Source organism: Aptenodytes forsteri, unplaced genomic scaffold, assembly GCF_000699145.1.
Source record: "Aptenodytes forsteri isolate BGI_AS27 unplaced genomic scaffold, ASM69914v1 Scaffold62, whole genome shotgun sequence".
NCBI lineage: Eukaryota > Metazoa > Chordata > Aves > Sphenisciformes > Spheniscidae > Aptenodytes > Aptenodytes forsteri.
The window spans coordinates 2,889,146-2,908,146 of NW_008794595.1; the positions used below are offsets into that span (position 1 = coordinate 2,889,146).

At 39.7% G+C, this 19,001-nt stretch overlaps 1 protein-coding gene across 1 annotated transcript in view; it reads right to left on the reverse strand.

The window, feature by feature from the left end:
* KCNB2 (potassium voltage-gated channel subfamily B member 2) overlaps positions 1 to 17,513 on the reverse strand; it is a 192,577-nt gene extending 175,064 nt beyond the window's left edge. The window contains exon 1 of the mRNA XM_009272651.2: positions 16,935 to 17,513. Within this exon, the coding sequence (XP_009270926.1) occupies positions 16,935 to 17,513 (579 nt within the window). The remainder of the gene's footprint in view (positions 1 to 16,934) is intronic.
* Positions 17,514 to 19,001: the final 1,488 nt, after the last annotated feature.

A 19,001-nucleotide genomic window follows, 5' to 3' on the forward strand; every position in this document is an offset into this window, starting at 1 on the left:
TCTTAGAGGTCTTTTCCAACCTCGATGATTCTATGATTCTATGATTCTATGATTCTCTTTTACAACATGTTAAACAAAATATGTGGAAGACACAGATCTGATACGATGGAACTTCGTGCTGAAATCGAGTATCACTGAGCATGCTAGTCCGTCTGCAATGCACAGCAACACTGAGGCTGTCAGCATGGCCCTGCATCCAAATTAATGAGCCTTGCCTCTTACCAAGGTGAATTAATATGAGGGTAGCACCAAAGGGTGATGTAGCAATCCAGCTGCCAGTCCTGGGGTAGACCACATGGAATTAGCTTAGGAATTTTTGCCCTGCAACCCATTTCAGAATCCGGAGGAAGCTTACTGCACTGATTATAAATTCAGCTTGTCCAAAGTATACTGGAAGAGTAGGCAGGTTGCAGCGTCTCAGAGGAGATGCTTCACATCAACTTACCGAAGAAAAGGAATTTTCAAGCCAAAAGACCAGGACAGAATTAAGAATCAATGAATATGGATAAATATCTAAAGCAAAATCTGGATGCATCTGAAGACTTTCTTACTCTTTGATCTCTGCTCTTAGCACTTCTTTTTGTTTTCCCACCCACAAAGTCTTTTTTATTGACTTCAAATTAAATATTAATTTACTTTTCAAGCTATGCTGTAGAAATCTGATCAAAGGCAAATGGTTACTATGATAAGTAGCAGTTAAATTCCGTAAGTATAGTGTAATCTATACATTTTCTTTTAAACAATAGCACTGAACTAAACATATCAAAAGACTCTGGGATCAACTGACATGTACACCGTTACACAGATATACGCACAATATATTGGCTAAAATAGCTTATTTCCCATTAAAAGGAATAGAAAGAAGACATCTGAGTCCCTTAGGCTTGTAAGCTTGAAAATCTCTGCCAGCATTATTAAATGATAACATTATTTAATTAGTAATGGTAAGGGAGGATAAACTCTGCCTGCCTTAAGTCTAAAATATGTAAGACCAGATTTCCACAGAAAGAAAAGATGGACCAGATGTAGGGGGCTGTGTAGGACATGAAAGATTTGGATCCAGCTTCCTGCTTTGTCATGGACTTTCTGTGTGACCTTAAAGTATCTCCAGTGTACCTCAGGTCCACATTGGTACAACAGGGCTTCTCTGCTCTGTCAAATGACTGTAAATCTCAAATCACTCAATATTACAAGGCACTCAGTACTAAAACAATGACATTAGGGACAGATGAGAACATACCTCTACTTGTCTGAATTTAATTTGTAAGCAAGGCTCATTAACTTTACTCCCCAAATACTATAAAATGTTCATGCTTTCTTTAATAGATGTGTTTTCACCCCAGAGGTGAGTTTGTGACGCTAAATCTTTACTAGGAGTGATTTACACAACAAAAAAGCTGACAATATCATATTAAATTTTTCTCAAGCACAACGTATACCCCTCTCTGGGGTACCTTGATTTTGGGCTGGTGTGGTGACATGTTTATGTGACCTAGCACAGCTGCAAAGCACCTCACTTTGCACAGTAACTTTTATATGCACATGCCTAACACGTCCGCACGAGCTGTCAGTAAACATGAGGGAACTTCAGTGGTCCCCTGCTTAGTTTAAAATTCTGTCCTACACAGTTGGAGAAAACACTGCTTTGCTTTCACAGAAGGAATACTCTCACTCACAAGCAGGTTAGTCGTCAGACCTCCTCTTTCAGTAGATGGCTGTCACTATGCTGAAGTTCTGTGCTACAAATTAAGACATGGCAAACTGAAGAACCTTCATATGAAATCATATGGCCACTACCTTCTCTTTTTGACCAAAAGGTCTGACAATAAAAACAGTTACATGAGATATCGAGCTAAGCATTTTTAAGAAGAATTGAGTAATATTGCCATGGCTGTTAGGTGTCAAAACCCTAATATGCATGAGGACTTCAGCACATTTAGATACTTGGTGACTATTTTTCTCTTACTCCCTACCTTGTCCTTGGTCTTCTTTTCTGCTGATCTCTTCTAGCCTTAGGGAAATTATCTGGTGACTTAGACTGCCTGTTCTGTTTTTCTTGAACCCTTACCATACGAAATAATGTCAGCTTTACAGCTCAAATATTAGGTTACTTATACAGGATACAAACACAGTTATCTAAATTGCATGTGTTATTCCAACCAACATGCATCTTGCTGCTGATACAGGTTTCCTTCCTTTGACACAAGACAAGCCAGCCAGAGCACCGACACCCGGCTCCGTCCCCAGGGCAGCTTGTCTCCAAAATGGGCTGCAGCTTAGCTGCCCCAGAAGCAAGCCATCATGTACAACCCTCAACTTGCCCAGTGCCTTTCTGTGGCGAGGCTCCATGCAACACCAGCTGCTGTGCAGAGGCTGAGCTCTCAACATCACCAAGCCTGTTAGCCTGGAGGGTTTCCTATGGTCAAAGGACTATACTGGAGATACTACTGTGCAAAAGAAAAAGCATTCACTGGCACAACTGTGACTACAGATTTTGCGTGGAAGGGGAAGAAAAGACTACTTTTGCTGTTCAGACGCAACCTGGCTCCGTGTTTTGTGCCTTCATTTTGATCTATCTCACTCCCATCCTTTTAGAGTACTGTAAATCTCCTTTAACAGCAACTGTGTTTCAAAATAGCACCCTTAAGCCTAGGAAATCTACCTTATCTGTGACAACTCACCAAACAATGAATGCCAAAGTATTTGACATAATTGTATAAATTTATCAGGGTTTTTCATCCACTGAATAATGTATCTTCTTTTTTTCTTACACGCTAGATCAATGTTACGGCAGCGCACACCAGAACCAATGGGTGTTTGCCTTTCTGCTATAACACCTCAGAAGACTTAGGTGAACATCCCTCTGGAGGGGAGGTTTCACTTTAGAGAAGTTTTAAAACAACAGTTACGGTAATATTAAAAAATAAACATTTTAGCAAGTATAGTAAAAATAGTGTGAGTTTATTCTATATAGACCTTAAGAAAACAGAAAGACAGCACTGTGGGTTTTTGCTTGACTCCTTTCTAATTGACTTCTTCATGCATGAATAATAGGGAAAAGAAAACTGTATTTATACAGGCATAGGAAATGAAAAGGGGAAATCCAGTTAAAAACATCCATTCTTCTTTTGAGTTTTACTCCTGTACCTCTATGCAGGTTCAGTGTCACTTCTGTGCCCGTAAGTGCTATTTGCCTATGACAGAGCAGTGGAGGAAGTGCGGGAGAGAACTGCTTCCATCCATCGTCACCCAGTTAGAACAAGGAACGATTACCATGTGTACTCCTGTAGGCAAACTGATCTGCCACAGGGACCCCCGGGTTAGCGTATGCCTTTGAAGCACTGCTCCTCCTGACAGGACCACTCTTGAGTTCAGCCTAGTTCCTGAAGGATAACACTCCTTTTCACATAACTGGAAAATGAGGAAAGGTTCAGAGCTTTTGAAGGTTTTCTTCCCATCTTCCCTTTAAAAAGCGAGGGGGCAAAGGCACAAACAGTTGTGCCTCCTGTTCGCAGTGACTGACACGGGCTCTCCCGCAGCTTGCACGCCGACTTTCAGCCTGACTTCACAAGCAGAAGACATCTGTGCCTGCACAGTGCCCTTCGCAGCTGCACCGTGCCTTTCCAGAGAAGCCCTGGGGGAGGACGCCTCAGTGAAAGATTGGCAGCAATAAAACCCTGCTAGCAACTGCGCTCTGTTAACCACTTCTCTGTCACACACAGCCTCCTTCTCAGGAACGCAGCCTTAGGTAAGGGTTGGGTTTTGTTTTTAATCAAATTAGGAAGAAAACAGATGATGCTGGAGTTATAAATGCTGAAGTTACATTAATGTGAATGCGGTTTTGCTGAAAGGTATCAGACACGTTATTAGGGATTCAGTGCAATAATGGATATTTCCAAGATTAGGCTTATGCTTTCAATTTCATACCCCCTAAACTAAAAAATTCATTTTCCAATGACAGAAATCAGTCTGAGAGGGAAGGACACCTGTGAGTTAGACACACCAGCTCTCTTCAAAGGAAATTCGTTTGCTTTCAGAAAAGAAAAGAGAAGTATTTCAGAAGAGTTTATTCTCCATACAGGCATTACTAACATCAGCGACACAATATTGTAATAAGACTTGTCCCGCCATTCCATCACCGCTGGTGTTAACAAGTACTAAGAATGCTTCCTAAAGAGCACATCTAACCCTCATCTATTCTCTCTATAATACACTCATCAAGCAGATTAGCCTTCAGTCCAAGATCTTGCATCTCCGGTTAGCTACTCTAGTTAAAAACCTCTCTCTTCAACATACTTATTTCATCAAAAACTACACATACGAGTACGTAACAAACTGCATTGATTCTTCCTGAATTCAACAGACTGAAGAAACTACTGAAAAGCTAAGAGGAATTATTCACCATTTCACTGTTACTGCAGCAGCTACAGCATCTTGGGTTAATTTTCCACATGTAGTTTAGAATGAAATCCATGCACACCAACCTCACCATCGGGCAGCAGAATATATCAACCTAAAATTTGGATTACAATACATTAGTATCAGATTCACTGAAGCATGTATAAGGATTGACCCGAGGGTCAAATGTTGGCTAGCAAAAGTACTTATAAAATACAAAATTTACCATAAGAAACTAAATGCCACTAGCAATTAAGAAATTGCCCCTATCTCTATGTCTGTGATACTGGGCTGAATTTTCCCACTTAAAAATGGCCAAACAGAACCATAACAAATGTGAATTATTTGACCATTGAAGCAGACTTCGGGCTGGTTGAAATTTGCTATGGATATTTTTTTAGCTAAACAAGTTGTTTTCTATTAAAAGTATCTTCTTTCTTTCTTTCTTTCTTTCTCTCTTTCTCTCTTTCTCTCTCTCTTTCTTTCTTTCTCTCTTTCTCTCTTTCTCTCTGTCTTTCTTTCTTCCTCTCTTTCTTTCTCTCTTTCTCTCTTTCTCTCTGTCTTTCTTTCTTCCTCTCTTTCTTTCTCTCTTTCTTTCTCTCTTTCTCTCTCTCTCTCTTTCTCTCTTTCTCTCTTTCTCTCTGTCTTTCTTTCTTCCTCTCTTTCTTTCTCTCTTTCTTTCTTTCTCTCTTTCTCTCTGTCTTTCTTTCTTCCTCTCTTTCTTTCTCTCTTTCTTTCTTTCTCTCTTTCTCTCTCTCTTTCTTTCTTTCTCTCTTTCTCTCTGTCTTTCTTTCTTCCTCTCTTTCTTTCTCTCTTTCTTTCTCTCTTTCTCTCTCTCTCTCTTTCTCTCTTTCTTTTGTTCATTCATTTGTTCTTATCTACTGGGTTTTCAGAACTTCACATCTTTGTTTTCTTCTCTGGGGGAGATTCCTCAGTTCATTTTTCATGGTGCACCCACCTCCTCTTATGAAAATACAGTCATGAGGAGAAGCAGGAAACTCAGTGCATAAGGCTAAAATGGGACCAGGACACACATCCACTACCAGAGTTGGTGGAGTGAAAATATTTGTGGTGAAAATGTTTCATTTCTGAGTGCTCACTAGGATGTCCTAATATTCAGCTAGGGGGACAGGGAGACTTTTTCACCAATAACTGCATCTAATCTATCCCCTAACAACTATGCCTATTAACTGACACACGAAGAGAAACGGCAAGCATTTACACCTCTCTCCCTGCAATTTCCTAACAGGCCACTCCAGTGGCCTTATAAATCAACTTACAAAGTTTCTTTTCCCTTTGTTTTACTATTTGAAAAATCCACTTTTAAGTCAACTTAAAAAAACATTTTAAAGACCCAGAGAAACTATTACTTAGCATTCAGTTCACAAGATTTAGCTTGTATACCTTCTAAAACAATTGGTCAGCTCTGTTCAGCTTTGTTTCCCATATCATTTATTGACCTTTGACAGAATAAACAGTAGAAGTGTAGGGATTTCTTATTCTATTTCTTGTCAAAAATAACTGGGACTTTTCTCAGATTATAATGTCTTTCATAATGAACTTCACTCTAGCATGAAACCACACCATACTTCTGTCAACAAGTTCAAGCCTTCATGTATCATTTATTAAAGTAACAGAACACCACTCTAGGTTTCTAATCCTGTCTGGAGAAGCATCCTCTTTCTTCCCAACACACAAGTTGCTCATCAGGGTGATCCACAGGACCTTCAACCTCATGGCTTACCTCCTGAGGAACCAGCTCTCTCATGGACCTGATGCCACCCTCCTGACCTCAGCTAAACACCACCAAACACAGCAAATTACACTGCACAGACCTGCAGTTAGGTAACAGACTGTAAAATGACATAGAAAATCTTGAATCATAAGATGAAAAAAAAATACTGACCACATGGAGGTCATGGGTCAAAGGAAAGACATGAGAAGCCACCTGTGCTCAGTGTGAAGGGTTATTAAGTGTTCTGCCAGGACACAGGGGAAAACAGTAGAAGCATCTCAGAATGACTCCAGGCTTTTGGTCCTCATTTTGGATTCATGAGCATGGCCTACCCATCCCCAGAGCTTTAAGTGGGTTTCCAGCTATCTGAGTTGGAGATACAGAAGTGGCTAGTTATAATTCCTGCCACGGTATTGCAAGTGCTTGCAATTCCTGCAATTACCTTATGTATTGCCAGTAAAGAGACTAAACTGTACCATGCTGGTCTGAAGGGCTGCTACGTACAGAACACACTTCTGATCAGATACAGCTCGAACTTACAGCCTCAGCTCTAAATAATGTCTAAGTCATTTGTCCCTCCTGCTTGAATTCTAAAAAAGGCTGTAGGGTTCAGTCAAACAGGACTGACCATATACCTGTGTTCTCTTTTCATATTAGGTGTTTTGCCTTTTTGTGCTGAATACTGGTAGGAATGGTCTAAAGCGCTTTGAAGTCAATGCCAGTGTTTCAACAGAATTCAGGGGCATTAGCCAAGTTTTCCTGTGCTATAATCTCACAAAATGTATTTGCATACATACATAGACCACAGACCAAGATACTTTTGGAACAGTTTTTTCAAATGGCATTTAACTTCACAAAAGAATTTATATCAAAATGTTTAAAAGATAATATAGGAAAGTATAAAGGCTTTGTGAAAATAACAGAAATGGAAATGAGTTCACAGTTCTTCTCAGAACAAGCCTGTAACACTTTTAGATGATCTCCTGCAGTCTGCAAAAGAACTACCTTAACTACTTTAATTTATCAATATCCACTGTTCTCCAGAAAAACCTCCCGCAAAGCCAAACACAATGGTAGATGTTTCAGTAAAGCAGAAAAGACAGGTCACCTGAGGAGCCTTCAGTAAGCAATCCAAAAAGAGATTACAGTGCTTGGGGAAAAAACCTACGTGAACGTGAATTTGTAAACAAAACTTGATGCCATTGTTGTCTGTCACAGAAACCTGACTGACTGAAGAAGTACAAAAAATGGAACCATCTCAGGAGTTCACCAAAAATACCATCTCTAACAATACATTAAATCAAGGCAAGCTGGACTGTCCCAAAGCATGCCAGCAGCCACCCCTTCCAATGGGGCATTCTGTAAGTGGCCAGGGACACCCGAAACTGTCACTGCAACTTGGCTGTCCTTGGGATAGTTCTGGCATGTGCCATACCTGAGCTATTTAAAGCAATGTCTAACCCTTGCGGTTGCATCAGGAGTGACCCAATGAAAGATGAGTGAAGACACTCAACTCGAGATAACAAAAGTGCCTTCTGCAGTGAAGCTTATTATGCCCTTGGCAAAAAGAACATCTCCCTTTAAGAGCTGTTTTGTGAAGAACTTTGCTCCTGTTGGACTTTTATTTAACTTGGCTTTTAGAGGCTAGAACAGAAAAGCTTAGATAATCCTAGAAGGTTTTTTTATTAGTCCAATGAAGTGCCAGTTTTTAGGCAGGAGCTTAGGGGAACACAATAGCATTTCCCACAAGCAGCAGGCATAAAAGGTTCTCAATGAGGAATGAACCTGAGCCTCAAAGATCAGGTAAGACTTGCCCAAGCTCAGGAGTTCACCTTGTCATTCAGATAAAAATTTCCACAGACCAGGTTTGCATCCCGTGTTCTGTCTCCTGCCTTCCCCTACATTGTAGAAGAAATCCTGTATGAATATTCATAATAAGTAGCTACAAGATGACTTGAAAATTCAGCAAATATGATTCAGGCAGTTTATAGGAGCTTAAGAACCGAGAGAAAACTACTGGTCTCATTGCCTCCACCACCTCACACATCTTCTCATTGTGCAATATTATGAGTTAAAAAAAAGGCTCATTTGTCAATATTATATATACTTACACATAGGATATGCTCCAACACCACCAAATACACTTTTTGGAAATAAGGGCTTGTTCGTTAATATGTAGACTTAATGGTTACAGTGTCTAAGTGTGCTTTTCAAAGACAACTTGCCCCTTTCCACTGTTGCTCAAAAACACTAGAAGGCCTGTCTCAGGTATGGTATGTGGAGTACAGGTATTCACTCACTCATAATGCCATAACATTCACATGGAAAGGATACTGTACACTTAACCACACAACTTCAAATGTAGGGCTCTTGTCTGGGTCCCAACCGGTGCAAATCAAATACACTTAAATGGAAATACACTTACTTATCCCACCTGAAAACCTGCCCTTATTGCATGCCTCCCCAAAGAGAGAGTTACCAAGGCATGTAAAGAGCAGATTGTGGTGGCTTCATAAAAAGATTTTACTAGAATACTTTTTTGATCTCAAAGTCACTTTGAAACAGCTGTGCCAGTGTCACATGCTTGTTCTCAATATTCCCTCAAAGGACCTAGGGTTCAGTGCTATGCGTCCAATATTCACATATCTTCATCAAATAGAAAACTCATGAGTCTGCCATATGTCATGATAAATACCATGTTTTTTTTCTGAAATAAGTAACATGCGGAAATCTCTTTGGCTTCCTGGTCAGTTGGGAGCAGTTTTTTGCTCTTCTACATCCTGCAACAAAATCAGAGACTCAAACAGAAAGGCCAGTTTGCAGGTTATCACATAGATTTCTTATGTTCTCGGCTTTAAAAAAGCAAGATGGAGCCTGTTCATCCAGACAGTAAGTGCAGCCCTTTGTTTCCAACAGATTTGGTCTGGATAATCCTTCAAACAACATCACCTTCACATCATTTAATTTATTAGTGTAGCTCCCTGACATCTGATTGTTTCCAAATATCTTATGTGAGAGAAGACAATGCACTGGCAGCTGCTTATGAAAACACCAAACGGAAATGCAACATTTTTAGGAGATATGATCTGCCTCTGGGTGAAGGGAAAGGCACAACACCCTGGTCTGTCCACTCAGGCATGACACAGCTTAAGTGACATGTCACAGCTGAAAATCCAGCTCGCGAGATGCCTCTGATGTTACTGAGGAGCATGCCGTAATGCACAAAACATTATCATCCTAACCAGAAATACTGCAGTACATATTTTAAAAGGTATATGCAATTGCTGCTGGTCTCTACTCAATTTATGGCAACAGCTATAAAAAAAAGGCTATGAGCAGTGGTAAAAAAAGCAGTCATCGTAGAGTTAAATTGCTCTCCTAACTTAAGAAGGACACATGGGGCTGGGGTAAATTGGAATAATGTTCTCTATCCATTACGGCACAGGATAGCTGTTCTCATGCAGATTGTACCTGCTGGTAATTCACTGTAATCTCATATATTCTAAATCCTAGCACGCTTCTCTTTGCAAGAGCTACTGTGTGATTCTGTGAATGGTTTCACAAGTACAGGCACACTCTAGTCGTGTGCAAAACGTTACCAATTAGATCTTATTTCCAAATACAGAGAATGGATTTCCCCAATTTTTAAAATAATTATTCTTGCCTTTTTTTCCCCCTTTAACAAGACTCATCATGAATCCTCTTTAATTTTCCTTAATGTATCCATGAAACCAGAGCCAGTGAAGCCCCTTCTCATAGCTCCAGGAAGGAAAGATCCCTTCCCTCTGTTCATACAATGAACGGGGATATTCCCTGGCGCCAGTGCTTGAAGCCAGCGATAGACTCTCTGAGTATGACTCACTGCATCTTCGCCCCTGGCACTGCTTCCAAAATTTAAGCATCTGATTTACTGGGAGTTAAGTGTCAACAATAAACAGGTCAGTTCAAAGGACGTTTTACTCATTTTATTCCAATAGTACTTTTTAGTAAGTTCTTTTAATGAGTTTACAGCAAGACCTTTCAGCACACCACAGATAAGATCTCAGGGCTGGAGGGAACCTGTGTGTAACAGGTATTAAACACCTCCGGAGCAAGACAGATCAGATGGTAGCTCTATTCCCATGATACTTAGGCTGACCAAAAATGCTGAATCATGGGTTACATGATACTTCATATAAGAAGTATAAAGAAGGTAAATAATCTTTTAATGACCAACTCAGCAGTGAGCATACACAAGCTCTTAAAACAAAATCAATTAACTACTGCCAGTCTACTGTGTTCCTTGATGTAATATCTATTGAAAAAACAATATATTCACTTATCTTTCAAGACATTAAAACACTTTAGTTATTAAATATGAATTACTAGAATCAAATATAATCTCTTTGTCTTACAGTCACATTGACTGACTTTTATCATTTGGCACAAAAAATAACTTCACCTTAAAAGCAAAGAGTGGTAATAAGTGTCCTGGCCAGAAACGATAGTGAGATGAAGATAAATATTTATTACCAGTGACCATCCTCTGTGCTTTACCATAACTTAGTTTCAGCAGCCATTTGTCTTTAAACTATTGGGAGTGACAATGCAAACTGTAACATTCCTGGTAGTGCATTCAGATAAAGGCTCATAAGAGGATTCCCCCCCCCAAATAAGTTGAAACCAGAGGTCAAACAGAAGTTCAACTCGCACATCAGCTAGAAAACACCACTTACCTTCAATGAATGTTATTATGCTCTGAGGTATACTATATACAATACAAAAACTTGTGGGAATTAACATAGTACAAAAGCCATTCCTCACACTTTAAAAAAGAGACAGTCTTAACTCTCTGTCACCTTCATCCTTGGTCTACAGTTAGATGGGAAAGCACAGAGAATATAAGCTTTTGTAGGGACAAACGTTAACAAAATCAGGATAACACAGAACATGTAAACCGAAACTGAGAAGAGGACATAAGCAAGAAAAGTGTTTTGTTCATATAACATAACAAAGGATGTAAACATAAGAAAAAGTATTTCTTTCACTTGAACACTTTAATATTCTTAGTGCAAACATTCAGCTGTTGACAGACACCTTTCTTATGTGTGATAGCTCTTCTTTGCAATACAACCAACCAGCTAAAAGTCCTCTGAGCATATATGATGTGACCTTCAACCCCAAAAGAACCAGTAGTGTACCATTAATTAGGATTCGCCCCTGAATGAACACTGTGTGACAGGCGGAGATAATTTACAAGGACTTGCAAAGGAATACTGAAATGTCTTACATCACACTCACCTCTGTTCTGAAGTCATGGATAATGACTGCTAATTTGTACTTACCCCAAGACCACTCTTAAGCTGCTCTACAAAGTCTAAATAGTCATGAGAGTCAGCGTGAATTACATATAAAACAGACTTACGGAAAATAAGAATCAGGCCCCTAACGTATAATAGGTGTGTCCTCTCTTGGCAAGTCACTGTAGCAAGCCTAGCCATAATGCACCTGGTAGCTAAATAAATATCAGTGGCCTGAATCTCCTCTTTCATGCTTTTTTTTTTTTCCCCAGAGGAATTTTTTCACCTAGGGGATCAGTTACTGAATGCAGCACACAAACTCCTCATGATTTCCAGTCAGGCTTGGGATAATTATACCTTCTGTAATCCACAATCCACTAGTTAGCTGATAAATTACCGTGCTTTTCACAAAGGAGGAATACTCATGTTACAATCAGTAATGCAAAGAAAAAAAAAAAACAACCAGAAAACAAAGCCCAAGAAAAAAGAAATCAACAAAATACAATAAAGATAAATGAGCCATGCAGTGAGACAAACAGACTTAACAGAGAACACTTTCAACCTCATCAGGTTTCACATCACTTTAAAGAAGGTAAACCCCATGCTGCAGAGCCACAAAGGCCAATATTTTACCCTTCTGTGTATGTACATCAACAGGGGTTATGCGAAAAATCAAGGACAGCGTGTGACTGACTAGTAATGTTTTTAATGACTTAACTTATTTATACTACCTTTTATACCTGATCAGTTAATAGTCACGCTGAGCTTTAAGGAAATATTTATGTGAGAAATAATGACTTGCACAAGAAAGACCTGTAGAATCAATCCCAAGCAATTACTCTCTATTCGTATCCAGAGGGCCAACCTGTGATATAAAATACCAAATGGAAAATCTGAGTGATATTTATTGATAACATTACTGTAAGGTACTTAAAATACTCTTGTAGATGAAAGGCGATTGAGTCAGTATCTTTGGGCAGACATAGGCTCTCCATTGCTCCTAGATATTCCACTTATTTCTGACCTCATTCACTCTCTATTTATAGTAGATCATCTGCACTAGAAACATTCCCTATTTATTTAGGATTTAGTCCAAATGAGTTTCATCAATATAAAACAAGTGTGAGAAAAGAACCAGGCTATAAACATTCTATAAACAAGAATGAAAGGAAGAGCTCCTGCATTAACACTTTGAAAGAAACATTAAATTTATGGGTTGGTTTGATTCACAGTCGTTCCAAAGTAAGGCTCCTCTGATTTTAAGCGTACTGCACAGAACAAGATAACATAGACGTAGTTAAAAAGGCATCAGCTCAGCTAGGTTCATCCTTAATATCCCAGTTCAGCAAGGTGCTGAACTGTAAGCACCTATGATGTCCAGCTGTAGTCAATTCACATCCACTGAAATCAATGCTCATTCTGGTATCTGTTGAGGACTTTCATACTACTGATGGTATACTTTCATACTACTGTTGGACAGAGTTGCTACTGCTCTAAGGAAGCTGTTATAGGTCCAGAAACCGTAATTAGAAGACCATATTATGACTTTTTTTACTTCCCAGCCAAAAACTCCAAGGTGAAAGACAAGACTTTTCATGAGAAAAATGGATGTACCATGACCCCACTCTGGAGAAGGTCTATTCTGTTTCAGACCTCTTTGCCATAAAGTTTCAAACTAGGTTTTGGTTTTGCTTCACTATGCATTGGTAAAATAACTTTTTTCAAATGGAGTTTTCACAAAATACTGGTTACACAATAAGTATAATTAAATGCCTGGTCTTAAAACTCAGATGTTACTCTGGAATCAAATAATGCCAGACTCCTGTGAAACTCTGTGGCTTGGGGACCAGACTTTGGGACTTCTCTGGGATGTAGAACACACAAAATTACCATTCTTCCTAATTCCCGGCACTGCTTCTCATTTCATATCACTGTGCATGTCTGAAATGGCCGAACTTCTGGAAGTCTTTGTCTTAATTCTACTTAAAAAGCTTATGAATGAGAACATGGGAAAATGGAGGCAAATCCTGTATTCCTCAGTTAAAATCTCTACTGAATTCACAGAGAGCTTTGCTGAGGTGAGGACTAAGCAAGAACTGCTGTGCCTAGAAGATACTCATTGGTGACTAAGATGAGGTGCATGCCTGCATTTACTAAAATTAAAAAAACTCACATAGCAAAGTGTGCCTGTATTGTGCAACAGTACTTGACCTATAGTATTTCTTTCTTACTAGCTAACCATAGTTTTAATTTCTTGCCACACATACTTCTTGCTCTCTCTTATTTATTGTCACAGAACCTGTAAAGTACCACTCTTCATACACTGTCACCTTGTTGTGTCTCACCTTGCTGTAAGTGAAGTCAATGGCACGCTGTCGTTTACCTCGAAAGGAGCAGGATTTGTCCTGAGATGCCTAACCCAAAGTGGGACTCCCCCATAATTCAGTAAGCTTTGGATGAGACCTAGAAGGGACCTTAGCAGAATCAAGAAGTGGCAAGACACAGCCACATACCAAAATCACACCTGAGTGTTTATCTCTCATTCCTAATCTTTTATGTGAAAGGGATTAAAAAGCAAACTGTTCTGTCAACTGCTTGGGTGCTACGCAGGATCTGAATGATTGAAAAGGCATCTGTAGGATAGCTATGCACATTGACATGGTTTAATCTCTTTCGATAGAAGTTTGAAAGGGAGCAAACATTTGAATTCGAGGCTTCACGGTAATATTTCCTCATCTGGTTCCCAACTTTCCATTCTCGAAATCCCACCATCCTTTCTACTCCTACAGAGGAAAGAAGATGGTTCTGCCTCTTGTTTCAGGACAAACTAGCAACTTGGCCCATAACGGAACAAAAGACGAGAAATCCGAAAGTGATGTTATCCAAACATTCAGATAAAACCTTGCCACAGAGCCTAACACAGTCTCTGATGGCTCCAGACTGTTTGGAAGTACATCCAACTGATTCCAGCGTATCTTGTTCTACATACAACTCTGCTTGTTTGCTTATGTTCCCCAAGTCTGAATGTGCTGTAGCAGTTTTTGCTCTCCTTCATGTCATTCAGCCAAGTTTCTACAGCTGTCTTGGAGATGCCATGGGTGTATCTGACTATAATTTTGGCTCATATATATATTTACAGACTGAGGGTCGCTAGAAAGAGAAACCGAGTACATGTAATACGGTGACTTCCAGCTGCTAGAATCACAGAAATCACATCAAATGGCATTAATTTAGACAGAAGGCAATTGAAATAATGAAAACTATTGCAACGTGTATACAAATGCAATGTGAAACTCCCTGTAGCAAGAAAGCATAGAACTATAACATTCAGTCAAACCAGGAGATGAGGGAAAAGGGAAATAAAAAGGTAAAAAATAATTAAAGAAATGGCCACTTTCATTTGCAAAACCTGAGGAGAAATCTGGCCTGGGTGGCCAAAGGGGGATTTTCTTAAAAGCTCAGAGTTGGCCTTACTCCTTTCAAGAAAATCCATGACAGGGCACTGCTAAGTCATGAAAAGAGTTGGGTCAATGGCAAGCACTCATGCAAGTTTAACCGTCCTATATTTCCTACATCCACCAAGCAAAAGAATGATCAAATCCTAATCAGTCATAGGCAAAGAACCTAAGAATCAGTATTTTAGTTTCACCCTATTCATCTGGTCCGTCTTACTGTCTTGACTCCTACCTAGTCTTAGGAAAACGCTAATTAAGCATGTGTCTCAAGCCCTGTAGGCAATAGTCTTCTTCTGTATGTTAAAAAAGAAAATGAGAAAAGATTACACAAACACACACATGGGTTTTCTCTCCCCTCAAATCAGCCTGCCGGGTATGGTGTGGGATGCAACTGAGGCAGTGCCTATGGCCGGACCATCTCCCAGCTCATGCGCAGCGTGTCCCAGCCATGTGGCTCCAGGAGGAGCTCCTCCGGCCCGCGTCCGGGAGGAGGAGAGGTGTGTTACAGACCACATCAGCAATGTTTCAAGCCGTGCAGGACTGAGAAGCTGGTCCCTGACTCCTGCAGGCTGTGTAGTGGCTGTGTCACAAAAGTGCTGGGGGGGGCTGATGGATGCTAGCTTGTACCAGGGGATCGCGGTGTGTAACACGGCCTCCCTGAACCCTTTTTGGCACAATTTAAGCGCATCTGCTTCCCCTCTGCTCCTTCTCCTGGAGAGGAACATATGGCCCAGAATATGTATCTCAGAAGCAGAAAATGTATTCATATCATTTTCTAAAATATTCTGAATGCCTTCTTTTTTCTTTTATAAGCTTTTATTCTAGTTATGAACCTTATATTCTGGCACGATAAATAATTCTTTTACAAAAGTAAGTCCTTGCTTAAACAGTTAGGCAGCCCACAATGAAAAATTAAAATAAAAAAAATTGTGTATTGCACCTCAATAGTGAGAAGTTGCTATTGCAAGAAAAATCTTTGCCAGGAGTCTGGTTTTTGTCCATTCCACCATCATATTTTAATACTTACCTTAGTCCAACGGCGTTGCATCCAGTAACAAATCAACAACAAAAGAAAATAAAGCCACAGTTAAGCTTAACATGAACATCTAAACACTGAACATTTTCGCTCTGAGTGGTTCAAACTGGAGACAAGCTTCCACAATTTTCCTCACATTAAATAGTACCTCACATCACAAATAGAACACTGAAGTTCCTCAAGAAGCAAGAAAATCTTTCTTTTAAATAGCAGTACCAACATCTGTGTGTGCAGTCCCGCTTCCCTAACAAGGGTAAACTTTTCCACTGTATCAGTGAGACTTTTGCTAGTTTGCCTGTTAGAAGACAGCAGTACTGGATCAAGGCTTCAACTGAATGCTTCCTCATTTCTGCCTGAATATATACAAATTTTACATATATACATATGTATGTATATAATATATACTTGTTTATATACATGCATACATACAAATATATATGTATGTGTACATATATGCTTTAATATTGGAATACTTTTATACCGAACACTCAAATTCTTGATCGCAAAAATGTAGTATAAGGGAAAACATACTGCAATCCTTGCCCAATATAAAACCACGCCAGACAGTGGCTCTTGACGCTATTCTTTGATAACCTACCCAGCACACCTTATGAGACACTGATACCACACCTATGCAATGCCTGTAATAGGACAAGTAGCAATACTGAAACATATGTTTCTCATAACCAAATGCTTTTCTAACAAAAAAAGTAGGTAGTCTTCTCTGGCTGTACTTTCATCGAAGAGTTTAATGTGAAGTCCATTAAAAATCACACAGATGTTTCTCATTATATACAACAAAAGTAAAGCGTAGCAGTTGCCTAAAATCAACTGAAGTCAACAGGATTCCTTCTGCTGATTTCAGAGGGTTTTAGGACAGATTTGGGTGTATTCACTTCATGATACGTAGATTTTTAGATTCTTCTTTTCTCTAAATATTTTAGTGAAAGTTGTTGATTCATGCATGTCAGGTACATGGGTCATGAAACCATTTTCTACTGTCTTTGCGTTAAGCACACTGTTTATCCTACCTTTGCTGCCACAGATGAGTTGGGTTTCTCCAGCAAGTCCCACAGCTTCTTCCTTTTCTCTGCGCAGCAGGTATTATCAAACTCTTCCCCTTCTCTCTCTCGCATTGTCTCTGCCTCTCTCCTCAGCTCTTCATTCATCTGCTCTTTCTTTTGATGGTATCTTGCCTGGCAGCAAGATTCTAAATATATCTCATCAATCCCCCAGTAATCAAGCTCCTGGCCAAAAGAAAGAGCACACATTTCTTCCATCATATGTAGTTTCCCTGTCCTGTAGAAATTCAAAATGGAAGTGAAAGCCCCTGGGTGTCGATCAAAAAAATATTCGTTTTCATTTAGATTATAGTCATCACATACTTCTAGCAGAGATTCATGAGTATTGCAGTCTCTGAGCTTTCCTAATCGTGTCCTTGGAAGTCTGTCCAAAGTCCTCCACAGCACTTCATGGTTGAGCCCACCGACATTTATTTTAACTCTCCGCGAGCAGGCTTTGCTCCTAATGATCTCCACTGGTTCTGGAGGCAGAGAAAGGGTAGACCTTGAAGTTTTTTTGTTGATCCCTGGTGGAGCCTTCTCAGCCATTCTGAAAAGGATGCAGTTGTAACACCACAGTCTTTAGCAGAATGAGCTTGGAGAATACAAATATTTGGGCAGAGTCCTCTTCAGATAGACAGCTCCATCCCTGAAGCTAAAAAAGACAAAAAATTAGAATATTGCAATGTACAATATATTCCCCAATCACTCTCTGTCTCTCTCCTTCCATGCTTTCATATGCAGATGAAAATTTAATGATGGTAATTTGGTCTCTCTACAGTGAGACTCTTTTGTGGTAGTATACAGAACCACTGGAACAGCTAAGAGCACTATGTTTAAGCAAAAGAAAAAATTCACTGGAATTTGTGCATTCATGAAAATCAGCTGTGACAGTTTGTACAGAGGACTTGTTTTTTTGTTGTTCGGGGTTTTTTTAAAACCAGTCTCTGCTGCAGCCATGTTAGCTTAATCTGATTACTTGCCAAATAATATGTGAGGTATGCTAATGGAAAGATTGTAGAAATAGCCATAAGGAAAAAGTGAAATGGGGGCTAGCTTCCCTTTTATTGAGTAATTCAAATTTGGGAGTTATGTTCTGAAACTGAATAAAACAATTAGAGCATATCAAAATCTCCTGTGAAACCAAACTGCTTCCTTCCCCCTCCCAACCCAAATCTTGATTTACTGTATTCTTTCATGGCTAAATGTTACTCACCAAACAATTCAATTGCCATTCTGACAAGCCAAATTTTCTAGCACTGGACACTGCTGATTTCTTTACAAATAGGTCAGAAGAATCCTAACTCTTCTGCAGCCAACTGAACGGTAATACATGTTTCATAGGCAAGTACTGTGCATACTGTTCCTTGGCTCCTCAGAAGAGTTCTTCTCTGTCCCACTTTTTCACCTGTTAGGTTGCTGCAGGGACGTGATTGCATGACAGCAATCAGCAATCTCAATTTTAATAATCCGCAAGTGCATCCTCACTTGCTGTGCCTAGTGCTGCAGTGAACTCTGAAGTCGGTCACCAAATTTGGAATATCAATACCAAACAGGAAGGAAGCCCACCCACCACCTCTACTATGGTCAATTATCTGACACAGTGCTTAAATAATAATGTAGCAATGGTATCATGGCCCAAAGGGCAGAAGAGTAAGAATGCTTAGACAAGCTTCTCTTCCGAAGTAGGAAAGTCCTCCTTAGTAATTTCCCTGAGTTGACATCTCCTCCCGTTCTCTGCAAATCAACAATTCAACAGTCTGGTCTTTTTTTTTGAAGTGAAATAACTCCAGCTTTAAAAAAGCATTTGATGTGAACAAGAATTTGATCCTTTTTGCAGACTAAGTATGAAGGTTGTGATGGGAGGGATTGTTACCTATAAATACATCAGGGGTATACACCAGGGAGGGAGAAGAACTATTTGTACTAAAGGACCATGACGGCACAAGAACAAATGGGTACAAACTCACCATGAAAAAAGGTGGAAACTTGAAGGGGAATTAGAAGGTCACAAAGACCAGATCCTCACCAGAGCAG